General features: G+C 38.8%; 1 protein-coding gene across 1 annotated transcript; it reads left to right on the top strand.

The window, feature by feature from the left end:
• The first annotated feature begins 2,176 nt into the window (after positions 1 to 2,176).
• Positions 2,177 to 10,259, top strand: LOC310952294 (PHD and RING finger domain-containing protein 1-like). The gene is made up of 7 exons (XM_083920867.1): positions 2,177 to 2,496; positions 4,300 to 4,383; positions 4,468 to 4,598; positions 4,828 to 4,919; positions 6,319 to 6,518; positions 9,912 to 10,008; positions 10,090 to 10,259. Exons 1-7 carry the CDS (start codon positions 2,347 to 2,349, stop codon positions 10,125 to 10,127), a joined length of 792 nt encoding a protein of 263 aa, XP_083776993.1. The 5' UTR covers positions 2,177 to 2,346; the 3' UTR covers positions 10,128 to 10,259.
• Positions 10,260 to 12,850: the final 2,591 nt, after the last annotated feature.

The raw sequence follows: 12,850 nt of genomic DNA, 5'->3' as shown, positions 1-12,850 counted from the left end.
TGATATTAAGGTCTGGGGACTGGGATGGCCATTCCAGAAGATTGTACTTGTGCTTCTGCATGAATTCCTTGGTGGATTTTGAACAGTGCTTAGGATCATTGTCCTGCTGAAAAATCCAACCCCGGCGTAGCTTCAACTTTGTGACAGATTCTTGAACATTCTTGTCAAGAATCTACTGATACTGAGAGGAATTCATGTGGCCCTCAACTTTAACAAGGTTTCCAGTCCCTGTGCTAGCCACACAGCCCCATAACATGATGGACCCTCCGCCAAATTTCAAAGTAGGCAATAAGTTCTTCTCATGGAATGCAGTGTGTTTTCTTCGCCATGCATATCTCCTCCTGTTATGACCAAATAACTCCATCTTAGTCTCATCTGACCACAGTATTTTTTTCCAAAATGCTTCTGGCTTGTCCAGATGTGCTTTAGCATAACCCATGCGACTCTTCTTGTGACGAACACTCAGGAAAGGCTTTTTGCGCATCACCCTTCCAATGAGCTTTTCTTGGTGCAAAGTACGCTGGATTGTGGAACGATGAACAACTACACCATCAGTAGCCAGGTGTTCTTGTAGTTCTCTGGAGGTGGTCTGTGGCTTGTCTGTGACCATTCTAACCATCCTTCGCCTGTGCCTTTCTTGTATTTTTCTTGGCCTACCACATCTTTCCTTCACAAGAACTGTTCCTGTGGCCTTCCATTTCTGCACAACATTTCTGACTGTGGAGACAGACAGTCCAAACCTTCTTGATAATTTCTTGTACCCTTCTCCTAATTCATGATAATGAATTATCTTAGTTTTTAGGTCCGTGGAGAGTTGTTTAGATGCCCCCATGTTGCCACGCTCTAAGAAAGATCCAAGGACAAGCACAGCCAGCAATTACCTCTGTTAAATAGCCTTATTCATGATTGGTTCCACCTGTCTTTGTAATTGAAGGTCTCATGAGCTAATCCAAGCAATTTTGTGCTACAACCTGTCAGCTATGAATCTCTACAGGTCTTGAAATGAATGCGATTAAAAGGGTGCCCAAACTTTTGTACATACCATTTTTTACATTTTATTTTATCATAATAAAACTATGTAATGCTACTCTGAGAATTTTGGTCTGGAAAATACTGAAATGTCTACATCTCTGTAGGAAATAAAATCTTGTTGCTGTGATCTTCTCTTATAAAGTTAGAATACATTTTGCATACCACTGTATATATATATAACTATATATATATACACATATATATATATATGTATATATATATATATATATATATATATATGTGTGTGTGTGTATATATATATATATATATATATATATATATATATATATATATATATATATGTGTGTGTGTGTGTGTGTATATATATGTATATATATATGTTTTGGACTGTCTATCATGAACACAGGCTACACACAGTATCAAGTACAAAAGTAGATGCAGAAAAGCCTGTTTCAGTATAATGTACTACCATTATTATTATGTTTTATATGATTATAATTAGTGATGCATTCATGTTGCAGCTGTAAAAGCTGTGGCTACTTTTAATGTCTTTTTCACATTTTGACTTGTCATAGCAGGAAAAGCACAGGTGTGAGTAATGAAATGAACGATGGCTGAATTATATTTAGCTGCTTTGATTTCAGGGTCCTGGAACAGTGCGTGCCGGCTGACTGTCACTGTCAACTCCCCGGGGATCAATCAAATCTGATGTTAATCTATAATAAACATTCAAATGTATTTATTGACTATATCTTGTATTATTAATATGAGTCTGCAACATAACTAAAATTACTTAATGAATGGAAATGAAAATACTTAAAGTACAAACTCAAAATTGTACTTAAGTACAGACTGTATACAAAATAAATATATGTTAATATAATAATGACAACTTTAAAACATAAAAATAATTCCATGTTAACTGAAACATTCAAAGAGCTAAATGCTACTTTTCATTTCACTTCATCTTCCGTGCTACACAAAAACACTTTAACACAATAATAACAATAATAATAATAATAATAATAATAATAATAATGAATATAATAATAATGATAATAACAATAATAATAATAATTATTATTATTATGAACTGTATAAAAAGTTCCTCCACACTTTTTGACGCTTTTACTCTGAAAGAACAAGACCGGAAGTGTTTTTGTGTAGCGCGGTAGATGAAGTGAAATGAAAAGTAGCATTTAGCTCCTTGAATGTTTCCGTTAACATGGGTTTATTTGATGTCATAACGTTAAATGCTGTAACACTAGTTAGTTTAAATGCACAGCGCTGTTAACGGTGTATTACTACATTGACCTAATTCTCAGAAACAGGCCTTTACGGAAGTGTTAGAGTATGTTAAAGTCCGCCGTGTTAAACGCAGCAGACGGAGAGGGTGCCGAGAAATGTTCCATCTGTCTGAGCCCCTTTGGGGAACAGACAGTGGGCTCTCTGCACAGCTGCCAGCATGTCTTCTGCCTTGAATGTATTCTGCAGTGGTCCCAGGTAAACATGCACTTCACCTGTGTCACTGAAGCTAACTGTGTCATGGATTTAATACCACAGAAACAGGTGATTGTATCTAATAATAATAGGGGGATGGGTAGTATCCACCTACCATACCTGATTGTATATTTCATAGTTAGAATGCTCACTGTTCTGTGACAAATATTGTTGTACTGTCACATCCCCTACTTCATGTAAAGCCACCTGTTACATCCATTATTCCAAATTTATACCAGCAACTTTTTTTGCACTCTGCACCATTGCACTTGTCATGACCGAAAGAACGAGGTCTCGGGTACAAGCGGCTGAAATGGGTTTTCTCAGGAGGGTGGCTGGAGTCTCCCTTAGAGAGAGGGGGAGAAGTGCAGCATCCGTGAGGAACTCGGAGTAGAGCCGCTGCTCCTTTGCATTGAAAGGAGCCAGTTGAGGTGGTTCAGGATCATCTAGTAAGGATGAACCCTGGACGCCTCCCTAGGGAGGTGTTCCAGGCACGTCCAGCTGGGAGGAGGCCTCGGGGAAGACCCAGGACCAGGTGGAGAGATTAGATCTCCACACTGGCCTGGGAACGCCTCAGGATCCCCCAGTTAGAGCTGGTTAATGTGGCCCGGGAAAGGGAAGTTTGGGGTCCCCTGCTAAAGCTGCTGCCCCCGCGACCCGACCCCGGATAAGAGGCTGAAGATTAGATGAGACCATTGCACTTGCACAATGTTTACAATTCCGTTGTCCTGTGTTTTATTTTTATATATTTATATTATTATTATATTTATTTTATATCTAAAAAAAACACTCTAACCACTCAACCACCAGTCCCCCCATGTAAAGAGGCTGAAGGTCCTTCAGGCAGCGGCCGTGGGTTCGACTCCGACCTGCAGCCCTTTGCTACATGTCTCCCCCTCTCTCTCACCCCATTTCCTGTCTGTCCTGAAGGCATGAAAACTGCCCAAAAAATAATCTTTTTTTAAAAAAAAAGACAAAGTGGCAGATGCAGTGATGTGATCATTGTTTATAAGGATTGACTGATATCAATTGACCGATTTATTTTTTGTGTATTTTATCAGCTTTAGCCGATGACCGATGCAGACTGCAGGTTTTCTTGAGCCGATATTTGGAGCCGATACTTCTTTCGCTCCCTCAATTTACATCATAAAAATTACACGATGATGATAACAAATGTCACGAGTCACCATTTTTAAAAAAGGGAACATTTATTGAACTTAAAAAAGGTGTCTCCAGCAACACGAAGCTGCCTGTGGACGTCTGTCTGTGAATAATGCCGGGAAAAAACTATCTGCCGATACGATACACCTAAAAAACGTATGGGTCTATCACTAATTTTTGATATTGTATCAAAATACATTTGAGTCGAATGATGAGTGGATGGACAGAAAATGTTTCTATTTTGTCAATCGATTATCACTTGTGTTATCTATCAAGCATAAATCCTAAACATCCAGCCTTTTCTGCTTTTCTCTCTTATATAATTGTATATTGAATATATTTGGGTTTTAAACTGTTGATTGGACATAACAAGTAAACTAAAGATCTCTGGGATTTTGAAGAGACAGTTATTAATGGATTAATTGAGAAAATAAAAGATTAATCGATAATGAAAATTGTGATTTTTGGAGCCCTACATGAGATGCACGAGGCACCACTGTGGTCCATTTTAATATCTCACCTCTTCTTTTCTATGCACAGAATGTGAAATAATTGTAAAACGCTATTATGTCTGAGCTGCATGAACATCCAGGGATATTTGATTTGTTTTAAATTGGAACATTTTGTTGCTCTGTTTAATCTCAGACAGCCACCACTTGCCCCGTGGATCGGACCAGTTTTGCTTTCATCCACCAGAGACGGCGTCCTGGAGGGGACATTCAAAAGAAGGTGATTATGTGTCTGTATCTGAAGTTTTTGAACATATGTGTGAACATACAGTGTTTGGGTGCTGAACCGTTTGTGCTGCTGCAGATCAAAGTGAGGACGAAGACAAAGGAAGATGACGATGATGAAGAGGAGGGGAGAAATGTTGTTAACTGTGAGGAATGTGGACGCAGCGACCGCAGGCACCGACTGCTAGTGTGCATACACTGTGATTCTGGGTATGGCATTGCAGTGCAGGTGCACTTTACACACTTTAAACTAGCTGTATTTGAATGTTCTACCCAGTGTTTGTTTTAGTCATAGTAGTAGCATTATATCGTGTGCAACAGTGAGTTATATTGGACTGAATTTGACAGATTTCTCAGCTGTTTTATATCACAAACACCTTTAAACTCTGTTGGAAATACATTGAAAAGGTACTTAATCACACAACTGTGGTCCTCGCAGGTATCATATGGGCTGCTTGACACCATCATTAACCACAGGCCCTGAAGGTGACTGGATCTGTCCTGAGTGTGCGGTCAGTCCTCAGCATACAGGTAAGATAACTCAGGAACGGAAGGGGAGATGTTTGGTCCCATACTGAATCGATGACACTAATCTTGAAACTGTAGCGATTGTCGAGATCTTCAAAAAATACACGTTATACCTTTTTCTTCACTTCTTTCAAAGTCTTGACGACCTTTACTACGTAAGTCTGGACCGTTTGGATGTAGGCTGCAACTTGACTGGTTGGTGAAGGAATACGACTGCAAGGCAGTAATTCTAGTTTTACATTCTCATGTTTTTATTTTGCACAAGAATTAATTAATTGATTGAATCTTCCTTCTTTAAAGGACCAGACTTAAATGTAGTAATACATAAAAAAAAAAAAATGCCAGCGTGATTTACACATTGTGCCTTAAAACATTCAAGAAATGTCACACTGAGTCTGATAAAAAAAAACATACCGAAGATTCAGATGCCATGTGGCAAAAGGTTATATGATCAGATGAGAGCAAAATTTAACTTTTTGGGCTGAACTCTAAGAGCTCTATGTTTGGTGGAAACCAAACGCAGCACACCACCCAAAACACACCATCCCTACAGTGAAGCCTGGAGGTGGCAGCATTATGTTGTGGGCTTGTTTCTCTTCAGCAGGGACTGGGCAACTGGTCTGGATTGAAGGGAAAATGGATGCTGCCAAGTCAACCCACATTCTTGATTCAAACCCTTGTCCCTCTGTTAGACACTTGAAAATGGGCAGGTGGTTCACCTTCCAGCATGACAACGACAAAAACACACCTTCATAAAAATTGTATTTTTTCATTTTTTATTACTTTTCAGACATGTTAAAAAAAAAAGTCACTTGAATGTTGTAAGGCAAAATGTATAAATCACGCTGGAAAAATATATATTTTATGTATCATCATTTTAGGCTGTAAAAAAACGTGACTATTTCAAGATGGTGTCATGACTTTCTATAGGTACTCTATTTCACATTACTGCCAACCACTTTCCAAAGTAATAACAATACCTGATGAATGTTTCTTCCCTGTCTTCAGGGTGGCAGTAAATCTAAAAAAATGAATACACAAAAAAAAATGTAAGTTATAGTGTGATGGCCTACCATGAGACGGTTGATTTTTATGCCACACTGGCCTGCAAAACTAGATTAATCCTCTTTAGATGAAATATGGGAACATTTCTTTCAGCCACTGTAAAAAAGACCATAAAATGCAAAAATGCTTTTGGTACTTTAAAGTTGCAGTGAAACAACATAACGTCGGGCCAAAGTAGCTATATTTTATGTGATTCCGTATGAGTGACCTTTCAGAATTATGTGATGTACTAGAACAATATGAAGTAACCATTAAAAAGCACTTGTTTCAGGAACTTTATGAATATATTTCATAGATTATTACAAGTTTCTCATTTAGTGAAATTGTCCCTGCACAGACGGCTCCATGGTGGAGGGGGAGATCAGTGATGGAGAACTAACGGACCTCCTCGCCGAAGTAGATGAAACTACATCCACCAGCAGTCGCCTTCGACCCTCCACCGTAAATCGTCCCAGCAGCTCCACGGAACGACGTCACAGCCAGAGGATCCGGAGCAGAGCCAGCGTGGATCCTCATCCTGGTCCCCGAACCTCCTGGGTCAGTTCAACTTTACACACATATACAGTTAGATACAGCGTCAGCAGAGAGCAGGAGGTGGAAACGCAGAGGTCCCCACTCTTGATATGACATAATTGATCATTAATGTGTGTGTGTGTGTCAGGTGAACAGAGGTTTATACAGGATTCGTTCGGGTGCTGGAAATCCTTGAAAACACTTTTTAGTGAGGTTTGAAAAGTGCTTGGAACGTCCTGTTATATGATGATGGCATCTATGATATAATAAGCCAGAGAAAAGAACATCTCCATATTTGAGAGACTGAAAACAACATTTTCTGACATTTTTGCATGAAAAATATTACTTTTGATGATTAACAGATGATCAAAATAGTTGATTATATTTGTGTGGAGTTAGTTTTCCTTTCATTTGTCATCCTTCTGTAGAAAGCTGTTTCAAAACATCCTGCTCGTTGTTTTTAGGACAGTAACATCTAATGTAATGTGATGAACAAGTGCAATAATAAGTATACTGAATACTAATTATTGTACTGCATACAAATATGTAGTCTACCACAGCTTTAAGGTAACACGTGAAAATGCATCTTGAAATGCTTGAAACGTGCTTGAATTTGACTTTGGAAAAGTTGTAGGAACCCTGTGTATACCTTTTGTACGCAGACTAGTCCATGTACAAAAAGTCTCTAAACAGTTAGGGCTCAACAATCTGACCGAAACCTCACAGTATTTTAACATTATTGCCTGTATGATTGTATTTTACAATAGTGAAAAGCCCAGAAAGTCACTTGAAGGTATTTCCAGGGTCTTCAGAGACTCTCCTAACATCTAGATCAGGGGGCCCCAATCCCGCTCCTGGAGGACTGCTGTCCTGCATGTAACACACCTGACTCCAGTGATTTTCAGACCTGTGACAAGCTTCAGCTGCTTGATAAGGAGGAGGGCATTAGACTCGGGTGTGTTGGAGCAGGGAGAAACCTAAAACATGCAGGACAGTGGCCCTTCAGGAGCAGGACTGGGCACCCCTGATCTAGATGAAAGAATATTCTCTTTGCTGCACAATGAAAAACATAAACTAGCCAGAAATTACCTGATAATTTGTTTTCTATGACACAAGGAAAATATAAACACGTAAAATATAAATTAAAACAGTAACATCGATACAAACAATAATGAGATGTTTTCATTATTCAAATTGTTTCACGTCGTAGCCAGCTGCCATTTTTGTTTGGATTAAACAATAAAATTGAGTCAAAACTGGGATATTAAGGTTAAAAAATGTTTTTTTATCATGCATTTTTTTTAAAAATCCAGATGGTTAGAAGAGTCTCTTTAGGATTCGGGAAATACCATCACAGCAGCGATTAGAGCTATTAAATTGTGTTCTGGGCTTTCCAAAGATTACCAGGTATTTTCTTCAATCTGTCACAAAAAAACTGCAGCCAGGGAGTTCCCTTAAGCTCTCTTCATTTAGATTCTTGACTCTTAGGATTCCCCTAAAATAAATGAAACAAAATATGCTGCAAATCCTCTAAGATCAATCAAATACACAGTCAAACTTTTATTAAAAACATAAACGCTGAAACTTCCCCCTGTGTTCATTATTCATTTAGGTAACCTAAAGTGGGCCCCTAACTTGTCTAAGTAACTAGGGCAAGACAAACCTGTCACTGTACGAGTCAGAAACCGCTGTGGCATTAACCACACGTACTGTAATGTAGCAGTGATGCATAAATACCTTTCCACCAGGTCGACTGATTGTCTGCAGACCTGTGCATGGTCTCTTGCTGCTGGGGTTTGTGGTTACTGTCTGAAACAAGCTTCTCGCACCCCTTGGATCTACAGTGCCTATAGAAAGTCCTGATACCTCTTTGAAATAGTCACTTCTTTTGTTTTACAGCCTGAAATGATTATATATATATATAAAATTATTTATAATTATATATTATAAATAATTATATATATATAATAGTATATATATATATATATATATATATATATATATATATATATATATATATATATATATATATATATATATATATATATATATAATTATTTATTTAACTCGTCACTTTTCCAACCCTGCTATTCTAGTTTTTATTACTCTTCAGAAATGTAAGGGGAAAAAATTCACTAGAAAGTTGTTAGACAAAAAGTGTAACTCACGTTGGAAAAATATTTCTTTGTTTGTATTATCATTTCAGACTGTAAATCGAACAAAGGGACTATTTTAAAACGCTATCATCACTTTCTATAGGCACTGTATCTGTGTGGGTTAGTGCTGCTTTCAGCTTCTGTAGACATTGGTTTATTATGACTTATGACATACATGGTCTTGAAGCAGGGGTCAAGGGGCCATAGTCTTTGTTTCCCTTTCTCGTTGCCTTCGAGAGGCTTGTATCATAGATACTCTATTTAAGCTCGCAGAGTGCCGGCTTCAGGTGCCCACAGCGACTAAAACCCTTCACCTGACAAGAGTATCGGTGAACACTTGTTGCAGAGACAGCGCCTTGTATACACACTCAAGGACGTCTGTTTGTGCGTTTTCCTCTCCTCAACAATGACTTGAACTATGGTCTGCTGTTGCTCGAGCACTCGGCGGATAATTGTCCAGCTGGGAGCCCTTTCTCAGTGGTGTTTCAGTGATCAGTGTGCAGGCAGTCAAGGTTATACTCAAAGACTGACTGCTTGTTTTCAGATGGCAGCTGCCCGTTCAGTCCAGGGGTCTTTGATACAATAACAACAACAATATCAATATCAGTTTTAAGTCTGACCGGATTGATCAGATTGGGCATTATAAAAATGTGTGATGTGTTGGCCACTTTCCATTCTTTAAGGTCAATTCAGTTTACATCTTTACTGTCCCACAGGAGGGGTTGATTTTGCAGCATATAAAAACAAAGTTTATATCATTAAAAGTGGTTCAGTACAGAATACATACGTTCATGTAATAAAATAAAAGAAAGTTCAATAGTTAGAGTAAACATAAGACGGAGGGGGAAACATTTAGAGCATTTATTGCAGATTTCACAGAATTATTGGAAACCTGATGTCAGGGAGGGAGCATGTCAGATTCCTTAAAGAAGAGGTCTGAACTTTCTAAAATGGATTTAGGAATGGATTCACTATGAGAGAGGTAAAGCTCTCTCATAGTAAATGGTGTTTGCTTCTTTCAAAACACATAATTTGCATTATGTTGTAAATATGCGTACATTTTATCAATGATAACTTGACATATATACCGGATGCAAAGACCAAATGCACATATTCATGGGAAAGAACTGGTGAACAAGGCACCATCCAACCACATCATTAGGTATCGCTTCGTACCTTTTGCGTCTGAACTGAAACACAATCTTCCTCAACATTAGTGTCAATCTCCATAAATTAACAGTTTTTTGTTCTTGTTTCTCAGCATGTACCTAAATATCTGTTACGGACATCAAACCCGGCATTCACAACAGATGAAAAGGCTGCACTTCATCACAGTGAAACCAGCCGAGCTGCAGTCAGTAAGTCTGTCAAGTCACTTCTCCACCATGCCTCTGTGTATTCCTTGATATTCAACATGATCTTTTTTGTCTGCCTCACAGAGTTAAAGAACAGCAAAGGGAGGAAGCGTGCAACTTGAGCTCCTGACACCAAGAGGAGTGGACGTTGGAGGACGGTGCGTGTCGTCACTGCCTGATAAAGGTGCTCCTGTCAGAAATGACCACATGGTGGCAGCATTGTGATATAAACATGTGAAGGAACTGATCCAGAAACTGGCTGCTGGTGATTTTTTGTTTTACAGTGATGGTGTCTGCTACCATTTGTAAAATAGAATAAAAATAAATGCTTTAAAGTTTAAGGTATTATTTGTATTCTATACTTTTCTTACTGACAATAAATCCCATGAAAAGACCAACCCTGTCTGTAGCCAACTGGTTCCTGCTGACGACACAAATCTTTATTCAAAATGGGTTTGGGATTATTTTCAGTGTGGAATTAATGCACTTTGGGTGCTATAGTGAGTATTACGACATGGTTTCACAAAGATAGTTTAGACCGGTCTTTAATGTCCTACAGTCATTTTGCTACTAGATTCGTCTCCACATTTACCGTATTTTCCGCACTATAAGGCGCACCTTCAATGAATGGCCTATTTTAAAACTTTTTTCATATATAAGGCGCACTGTCGGCTTTTGAGAAAATTGAAGGTTTTTAGGTGCGCCTTATAGTGTGGAAAATACGGTAAGACTATTTTAAACCTAAAAAGTTTGCCCCCAGGCTAAATGTTGACTAAGAGCTGTGTTATTCAGATCCATTTGGATGTCTATCTAAAGTCTGACCAGCAGTTAGATAAAAGTCAAAGTCAATCTTTGTGAAACTGGTTACAGGCTGGCGAATGTGTGATTGACCCAAACTAAACTGCAGTGTGTGTGTGTGTGTGTGTTGATGTAAATGATGAAACGTCACCCGTTGCCACACCAACTTGGCTTGTTCAGTTACTTTTTTATTATTACATATGTTTACCCTGTTGAATAGAAAGTTATTAACGGCTTTGTAAGATGAGTTCCTTTAAATTAATATGAATGTATTGTATGTTGGGACAAATGTCATAATGTTTTGAAAAGCAGTACAAAAACACAAGCTTTTTACTTTAACACATCTTTCAAAACAATATGTGAAACGGGGCTAACACAATCTGATGTTGATGTTTATCAGATATCCTGTTGACCACCCTTCTCCATCTTAGTTTAGTATTTCTGCTTGCTATTATCAATTAGCACCAAACATAAAGTACAGCTGAGGCTGACGGGAATGTCACGATGATGGTGCTAGATGAGAAGTCGGCACCACTAAAGTTATTACGATTCATCCTGAGGGGAACACGAATGTCTTTACCAAATGTCATGGCATTCCATCCGACAGTATTCGAGAAATTTTCAGAAATGTCAACCTCAAAGTGGCACTAAAGAAGAAGTCACCAGAGTCATCAGGATTCATCATTTGGGATCTGTGAACGTCTGAACGAAATTTAGTTGCAGTCCATCCAGTAGATGCAAAGATAAGTGACAACTTCAATCGGCTGTTGACCTTAAAATAAAAGTCAAGGATTCACCAAAGTCAGTATGATTTATTCTCCGGGGAACATTAATATATCTGTAGAAACTTTCATAGCAATCCATCAAATAGCTGATCACACTGATCCAATCCCTAAAAATCTGGACAGAAAGCGAATGATCATCATTTGTCTTAATCCAAAGTACTTTGTAGAATCAGTGTTCACAGTTTCTTTGGTACAGGTATCACGGTGCAGGTGGTCATGGTCGATAGGTAGACCCCGGCCAAAGGAAGAATGTGAGGCAGCTGGAGGTGTCTGAGACTCCTCTGCTCGACTGCAGGATTTCCTCATCCTGCCTTCTCCAGCAGCACTGAGCCATCGCCTAGCAACACCATCCTCAGTGATTTTTCAGGATCTTGTCCAGCTGTACCCGAGAGAGAGAGGCTGCCTCTGTCAGACGCTCTCAGATCTGTCGTTTCTGGGGATCAGATGCTAAATTCATCCTTTAATGTCCTTAAAATCTGAACTCGTTTCTGATAGCTGCAAGAAACAAAACAAACTAAATATAAATATGACGTCAAGAAATCATTCCCTGATATTACAGTTAAGTTATTTTAGCTCATATGTATCCTTGTTGGTCCGTGTGTGTGTGTGTGCGTGCATGCGTGTGTGTGTGTGCATGCATGTGTGTATTGTTATCAGTGTGTTGTGATTCAGTGGGCGGGTACTCGACAAGCCTGCAGCTCGTCTTGCCCTACTTTCCCCCTCAAAACAATGTGCACAGAAAAACAAATGTGCACCTTCATCAGTCAGGCATGTTTGCTGAGCAGAGTTGTCGAAATGAACAAAATGTCCAAGCTGAGACACTGTAAGGTGTACACAACCAGGTGTACACAAGAAAGCACTCACAGTTAGTTTGTGTGTTTATCTTTTCTTAGGCAATCACCTTCGGATCACTGCAGAGAAGCCACTTGCATTATTAATTATCGCTATTGTTTACCCTTTTTATGGGGGAGAAATATGCTTATGGTGCATTCACATGCTCCTCGGATGGTCCCATTTTCAGAGTTGGAAAGGCGTTCTTCCAACTTTGGTGTCCATGAGCTTTAAGCCATAATGTGAAACATCGTGGATGCTACAAAGGAGATGTGATTCACATATTGCTACATACAATGCATGCTGTTTTTAGAACTCATTTCCAGTTTGAAACTTTATAATAGTGATTTCCAAAGGTTAAATAATATAAAATCTGCCTACCAGCACCTCACTCATTAACATATTGTGATTTGTTTATTTATTTCTGGACA

Source organism: Echiichthys vipera, assembly GCF_963691815.1.
Source record: "Echiichthys vipera genome assembly, chromosome: 9".
NCBI lineage: Eukaryota > Metazoa > Chordata > Actinopteri > Perciformes > Trachinidae > Echiichthys > Echiichthys vipera.
Note: the sequence above shows the minus strand (reverse complement) of the source record. Positions and strands in the feature narration are given on the sequence as shown.

Bases quoted from the DNA above. Each gene is read 5' to 3' on its own strand.
- LOC310952294 (XM_083920867.1), top strand. From the start codon at position 2,347: ATGTTAAAGTCCGCCGTGTTAAACGCAGCAGACGGAGAGGGTGCCGAG. The intron at 4,599-4,827 runs GTATGGCATTGC...TGGTCCTCGCAG, and splicing joins TGCATACACTGTGATTCTGG to GTATCATATGGGCTGCTTGA. The intron at 4,920-6,318 runs GTAAGATAACTC...GTCCCTGCACAG, and splicing joins GGTCAGTCCTCAGCATACAG to ACGGCTCCATGGTGGAGGGG.